Here is a 7891-nt window from a genome sequence, read left to right on the forward strand (position 1 = left end):
AATAAGCTTTAATGTATTATGTGTCACTGTAGGTCATAAGTAGTTTACATTGTAGTGCTTGTGAATGGAAAACTAAATGCAGTGACATTTTTTGTTCACTTAGTGAAATGTATCCTCTCTCTAAACATATATATATATATATATATATATATATATATATATATATATGTATATATATATATATACACACACATACATTCAATAGTTTTTGCAGACAAATATTCATTTAGATTCATCATTTGTAATCTCACTCTTCAACATGTTTACATGGTCAACTCCATTACTTCCAACACAATTAAGAAAATATTGTAGAGTTAAATAACCTTCTTCATAAATGTTCTGTTGCTTTTCGTGACTTTCTTGGTCTGTATAATAAAAAAAAATGTTTTGTATTAAACAATTAAACACTATATATGGGATAACAGTTATATAGAAATAGTGGGTTTAAAAAGACATATCTGCGTATTCTTATATATTTATCTTGTTATTTATTTTGTCCTTGACTAAATATGGGTTGGGGCAAGCTTTAAACAACAGTGCCGCCAGCCACAGGTTCTGTATTATTTATATTACCTGACATTTGCAACAATGCACAATATTTACTTACAACCAACATTTATTAGCCTGAAGGGCTAATCCCGGTATAATGCCAGTAAAATTGACTGGAGGACTAAAGGACAAAATGCCAGTAAAATTGCCTCTAGGTCATGACACTTCTTATCAATCAATGATATTCATTGGTGTATTTCACTTTGAAGGTAAGTGGGCGTTTGGCTGTTAACTTATCTTTAAAAAAGCTATTAAAGCTGTTATTGAGCTTTTCCATGTAGACACAGTGTGATGACGTTACTTTTAAGTGTCTTATTATAGAGACACAACACAGCGGTACCATAAAACAGAAATGGGGGGGTTGGCAACAATTGAGCCCCTCTCCTTTTTATGCCGTCTCGGCTTCTCTCACATCCATGAATCTGAATTGTCATCTGAGGCTTTTACAGACATAACTTTAATAAATGCGTCTTTTTAAAAAAAAGTCAAATACAAAAATCAGAATTGTCATGTTAGCCCCAGATGATATAGTTCACAGATGTTTGTAATAGTATTTAGTGGACCAATATTCGTTATCTTAACAAGGGACCCCTGAGGCCATAAAGCTTATGTGACTTTAAGGCTTAAAGTTGGTCCATTCTAATTAGACAGCATGCTGCATAGACTGTACCTTTTCAGAATGGCGAGGATAAATTCTTTTACCCACTTTGCTTCTGAATCTAAACAGAATTGTTTTTGATTCTTTAAAGTGACACTGCAAGAGAAGACAAAGAAATACACGATTCTGTTATAGTTTCGCAAAGTTTAGTTTTAGTTAGTATTTCAGTAATCGTGCTAATTTATTGCTACTCAGCATAAAATAGTAAAATAATCTCAAATCTCCACATGTCCCTCTTTAACAAATGTTTTATTGAGCATATGGTTATCCATATGGTTGCATAGGATAAATAACAGCACATTAATTTAAATTCAATTAAAAGTGATATCTTTATAAACTGCACGTTGTATTCTCATAAATCTCATCAGTCGTATATAGGCTGCTTCTATAACTCACCATATCTAATAATAATCCAATAAGCCAAACATGGATAAGACTTTTTTTTTTTTTTTTTTTTACAATATTGCAATACACTCATTTTTTAGATGTAAAGGTTTATTGTTTTGTTAGAAATAATTTATATTTATAAAATGTACAGTCATAACCCAATCATCAAAGAAATAAATACAGCTACCTACATTATTTCCATTTTTGGACAGTGTGGACCACTGTTGATTATCTCCACGTTTGCAATATGTTTTTTCGGGAAGAGGTTGGATGTGGTTTTTACACATTCACAGCGCAACTCAGCTTCTGGATTTGGATAAAAACGTATGAAAATTAAATTGTTTTCGGTTAGAAAAAGCAAAGCTTATGGAAAAATGTGTAAGTCTTAGCAGTGTTCTGTATTACAATTGTGGTATGAGCTAACAAGTATTTACTGGTATTGAGCACCCCTGTAATTATTTGAGTGTTAGTAGCTTTCTAAACCAACAAATCCAGCTTCTTACGCAACAATTTTAACATGTTTGGGAATTTAATGATATTTTCTGTTACCAAAAGTTGTGAGAACAAAGAGATATTACTTAATGGCAAGGTATATAGTGAATGTTGTGTAATAATAATAAATGTGTATATGTGTCAAAATAAAATGATTCTTACTTACCATTTGAGATTGCTACATATAGTGCCAACAGCATAAGAACAGATAATAAAGATGAATACATTATTTTGTACTGCATGCTCATGTTTCTGAGATACAGAAAGAATTATAAATTCTATTGTAGAAGTTTCCGTGCCTGGTTCTTCTCTATCTCTGCCAGTCTGTCCCTCTACACGAGCACATCAAATCCTTTTATGTTTCGTTTACCTATTACGTCACAAAGAAAGCAGGAAATGCAAAAATTCCAGTGCTGGGAAATTCTGCACCTAAAAAGTGAATGATGGGGGAAAAGATCCTGAGTCAAATCTACCCCCTCCCATCGCATTCCATTGGATCTGAAGAGATGCAAATGGTTAAAGTAATTCCACTTATAAAAAGATATATTTGTTGGCTAACTGACTGCAAGAAAAACTTACTTTTCCAATGATTATTCACGTACCTATATTTTTTTACATTTATTTGTAAAGCTCCAGCAGATTTTATAACCTATTGCAAAGGGGATACATTAGCAATAACATTGCAATTGACAATACATAAAATTAACAATACTGACATGATGGTACAATAAGAGAAAATGGTTCTCTTCTAGGGAGCTTAGAATCTAATAATCTAAAATAGATGTCTGAATGGTTAAACAAATGTGTGTTATAAATAATTTGTATTATATTATTATTATTATTATACTAAAATGCTTCCATTGTGTGATAAGTAGACAATTAACTCTTCCCCATCTTTAGCATATTCAATGGTCTCTTGAAACAATGCAATGGAATGTCATGCAAACAGTAGTGGTGTGCAGTCAGAATGGAGCCCTGGGAACATGTCTATTGTTGAGTCCCATCCATACTGTACATTTAATGCATTTTGGTAGGCAAATATTAATAGGGTAACTCATCCCAATTCATCCTAAGCAGACACTATAGCCAAAATGCATAAATTTTTTGTCATACACAGAAAAAGTTGTTTCATTATTGTTAATAACAATTTTTTTGGAAGTTGTACCATAACATAGAAATGGGGTTGCAAAAAGTCAGTTCCTTTCTTACTTCTGCCCTTTCAGCTGGCTTGGATCCAGTTTGCAGACTGGCCAGTTTGGCAATTGCACCATGGGCGTTAGTCAAAAATTGTTCACAAAGGGCTGGTCTGACCTGGAACGGGCTGGTCCAGGTCAGACTAGTACTTTGTAAACAATTTTGGCAGTAACACAGCCATGTCACATTATTTGACCCCTTCATTACAAGTGAGGCTGCTTGGTCACAAAGTCTGAGTAGTGAGAAAAAAATGCTGCAAGTATGTATGAGTGTTAGAGTGAGAATATATGTATAATTGTTTGTGTGTGAGCATGAATGTCTACAGGGGGAGGGCTGGCAGACTAAGGCCTGGGGGGCAAGTCTAGTCAAGTGGCCCGTTGCGACACCGAATCAGCCCACCATCCATGCCCATCTTTTCCTGATTTTCTAATGCATATTGATGTAATGTGATAGGATTGGGAGTACATCAGTACACTAAAAAAAAAGTCATCATACAAGGGACGCCTGAAGCCATACTTTACTGCAACTGATCCTTCTTAATAAGGATTAAATAGATAAAATAACACAAAACCTTTACTTTTCCTCTTACTGATTTCTGGGCCTAGAAAGTTTTGTCCTCTGAAGTGACTACTTATCTCTGGATAAGTAAAAAAAATAAATAAGTTCCATTTATTCCTACAGTAAGTAAAGTGCCAGAAAACAGATAACCAAATACACAAACCAGGACAGGCTCTGCCACACCGACACCCGAACACACAAACCAGGACAGGCTCTGCCATACCGACACACACAACAGGACAGGCTCTGCAACACCCACACACCAAACACACACACCAGGGCAGGCTCTGCCACACCGACACAGCAAACACACACCAGGACAGGCTCTGCCACACCGACAGCCAAACACACACACCAGGGAAGGCTCTGCAACACAGACACACCAAACACACACACACACCAGTACAGGCTCTGCAACACGACACACCAAACACACACAGCAGGACAGGCTCTGCAACACCGACACGCCAACCACACACACCAGGACAGACTCTGCCACACAAAATATTCAGAGAGGTTAACGCAGTTGACAGCACTACAAACTGATAATTTTTTCTGTGAATGTTTGCAGAAGGTATAAGTGTTAAAGTACTTAGATCTAAGTAGTATTTCTTGATTATAAGCATCTGTATATTACACGGAGTAAGAACAATTGACAAAATGTACCAGGGTTACTAATATGAGGAAAAATAGACAATTGATAGTGTTTGGCTTCATATCTTAATACACAATTAAGTTTTCTCTGGAAATTCACATGAACAAATGTTAGGAAATTGCCTATTTACCATTTGTAAACATTCAAAATAGATTTCAATTGTGTTACAGTGTCACGCGCGCTGCGGTCCCTACCTCTGACGCCAGGGCTGCCTCGCCTGGTCCCGACTCCTCCGTCGCTGCAGTTCCCGCCGTACGCACACGGCAGTGTCGCGGTCCCGCCTCCTCCACCTCGGCCGGGATCGCGTCTACTCGCCGTGGACGCGCCGGCACGTCCCCCGCGCGTACCGAAGGGGACGCGGTTATGACACGGCGTAGGTCCGCATCGGGCGTACCGCTGCGTACACAGCGTATGCAGCGTACGCAATCTATGCAGCGTACGCAATCTACGCAGCGTACTCAGCATATGCAGCGTACGCCGCGTACGCGGCGTACGCAACGTACGTAGCGTACGCTGCACAGCTGTTTGCAATCACTCACCTATTTAAACACCACTTTTCTCTCCTGTCTTCACCCGTTCAAAGTGTAATGCTTTTTGGGTGTGCTGATTGCTTTATATATTCTCGATTTCCTTGTGTACCGACCTTTGCCTGTTTTTGACTACGATTCTCGCTACCTGCCTACGACCTCGGACCTGTTTACCGTTTTGCTCCTATTCTGCCTGCCTCGACCTCGGATACGTTTGACCTCGCTGCCTGCCTTTGCCCTTTTGATTACGGACTGTATACTGGACTTCTCTACAGTGCTTATCTGCATAGTAGGATCCTTCCTCTCTCCCTGACCCTGTGACAATTTTGAACGGGTCTTAACATGGATTCCGCGGATATGGCGCGGTTGCAAGCCCGCCAAGACCTCCAGGACCAGCGTCTGGCGGCGCAGGCCACCCAGCTACAGTCCCTGGAACAGAAGGTGGATGCCATGACGGACTTGTTGCGTTCTTTGACGTCTCTCCCAACTGTGGGAACACCCCATCACAGAGACGCTCATCACGAGGACACAGGTCCTGTTGCCAGGCTCCCTCTGCCAGACAAATATTCTGGAGATCCGAAGGAATGCCGTGGCTTCCTCAATCAATGCATGCTCCATTTCCGAAACCACCCCCAGGCGTTCCAGACATCCTCCAAGAGGGTCTCGTTCATCATTTCGCTGCTCAAAGGTGATGCCTTACTGTGGGCCTCTCCCCTCGTGGAGCAAGATTCATATCTCCTCGAGGACTGTCCCGCATTCATGGAAGCCGTACGGACTGTTTTCGATGCGCCAGGTCATAAAGAAACAGCGGAGTCTTCACTGCTTGACATTCAGCAAGGCCGCAAAACCTTGGCTCAGTATACGGTGGAATTCCGCACCCTGGCCCATGAGACCAACTGGGAAGAGGGCGCTCTCAAAGCCGCCTTCCGACGAGGCCTCAATGAGAAGATCAAAGACGCCCTCGTCTTCCATGATACCCCTGCGGATCTTGAGGATCTCATAGCCCTATGTCTCAGAGTGGATAAACGTATCCAAGAAAGGGCGAACGAACACTCCCGTGGGAAAAGACCAGGACCGCTCGCCTCCGGCTACACAAGGCCTCCGGCTGCCACGTCTTCCTCCTTCGTGGTCGACGAACCCATTGAGATAGGGACAGTGCGCCATCTCACTGAGGCCGAAAAGAAACACAGACGGACACAGGGGCTCTGTCTATACTGCGGCCGAGCTGACCACCTGTTGTCCTCCTGTCCCAGCAAACCAGTAAAAGACAACGCTTAGGTTGCACCGGAGAAGGCAACCTAAGCACACGTCCTTTTTCTTCTCCTCCCACTACACGCCTGACGGTGCCCGTCTCCATCCGTTGGGAGGAACACGTTGTAGCCACCCGCGCCTTCATAGATTCCGGGGCTGCGGGCATATTCATGGATCACCAGTGGGCGAAGGAGCATCACCTACCACTTCGTACCAAGACAGCTCCCTCCCTGGTCGCTTCCGTTGATGGCTCACTTCTGGGATCAGGACTCGTGACACAGGAAACCGTACCTCTGACCCTACTGGTAGGGGTAACCCACCAGGAACAGCTCACGTTTGAGATAATCAAGTCTCCTCATGCCCCTCTAATCTTGGGACATCCCTGGCTGCGACAGCACAACCCACACATCGATTGGGTAAAAGGAGACATACTAGCGTGGAGCAACTACTGTCAAGAGTCCTCTGTCATGCCCTGTCGACGACTCAATCTCGTCCTCGAAATCGCACCCACAGATCCCAAGACCATAGTACCTAGACACTACTGGGATTATCTGGATGTATTTTCCAAAAAAGATGCGGAGAGGCTACCACCACACCGTTCCTACGATTGTGATATCGATCTGTTGCCTGGAACCGATCCGCCACGGGGACATACTTATCCCCTCTCCGAACCGGAGAACAAAGCTCTGGAATGATATATCCAAGAAAGCCTGGACAAAGGCTTCATCCGCCCATCCTCTTCTCCTGCTGGAGCTGGATTTTTCTTCGTGGCTAAGAAAGAGGGTTCCCTACGGCCATGCATCGATTATAGGGGGTTAAACCGTATCACCATAAAGAACCGGTACCCGCTTCCTCTCATCACGGAGATCTACGACCTCCTGAAAGGAGCTAAATACTTCACTAAGCTAGACCTCAGGGGTGCCTACAATCTGATCCGTATCAAGTCCGGGGATGAATGGAAAACGGCCTTCAACACCCGCTTCGGGCACTATGAATATAAAGTCATGCCCTTCGGGTTATGCAACGCTCCTGCAGTATTCCAGTCCTTCATAAATGACGTCTTCAGGGACATGCTCTTATCTCATGTCATCGTGTACTTGGACGACATTCTCGTTTATTCTCCAACACTCGAAACACATCGACACCACCTACGAGCTGTTCTACAAAGGCTAAGGGAGAACGGGTTGTATGCCAAGACTGAAAAATGCATATTCGAGAAGACCCGTCTGCCCTTCCTTGGCTATATCGTCTCCTCCGAAGGGCTTCACATGGATCCTGCCAAACTCGAGGCCATCACAGCCTGGCCCCTCCCTAGAACACTCAAGGCCGTCCAAAGGTTCCTGGGCTTTGCCAATTATTACAGGCGATTCATCAGAAACTACGCTACCATAGCAGCCCCTATTACCGCCTTGACGAAAAATGTAGCCGATCCGTCTCAGTGGTCCACACACGCCCGACAGGCGTTCGAACGGCTAAAACAAGCCTTTGTCTCAGCTCCCCTGTTACGTCGGCCGGATCCTACCAAACAGTTTCTCCTGGAAGTAGATGCATCCGAAACCGGAGCAGGGGCTGTCCTATCGCAACGTCATGATCAAACCATGAAATATCATCCCTGTGCCT

General features: G+C 42.9%; 1 protein-coding gene across 1 annotated transcript; it reads right to left on the reverse strand.

Moving 5' to 3' along the window:
• Nucleotides 1-219: 219 nt before the first annotated feature.
• LOC128487818 (interleukin-8-like) lies at nucleotides 220-2407 on the reverse strand. The gene is made up of 4 exons (XM_053461629.1): nucleotides 2253-2407; nucleotides 1786-1900; nucleotides 1220-1303; nucleotides 220-365 (listed from the first exon to the last, which is right to left on the reverse strand). The coding sequence occupies exons 1-4, from the start codon at nucleotides 2332-2334 to the stop codon at nucleotides 329-331; spliced, it is 318 nt and encodes a 105-aa protein (XP_053317604.1). The 5' UTR covers nucleotides 2335-2407; the 3' UTR covers nucleotides 220-328.
• Between the last annotated feature and the right edge of the window lie 5484 nt (nucleotides 2408-7891).

The sequence above is a fragment of the Spea bombifrons genome, chromosome 1 (assembly GCF_027358695.1).
Source record: "Spea bombifrons isolate aSpeBom1 chromosome 1, aSpeBom1.2.pri, whole genome shotgun sequence".
Taxonomy (NCBI): Eukaryota; Metazoa; Chordata; class Amphibia; order Anura; family Pelobatidae; genus Spea; species Spea bombifrons.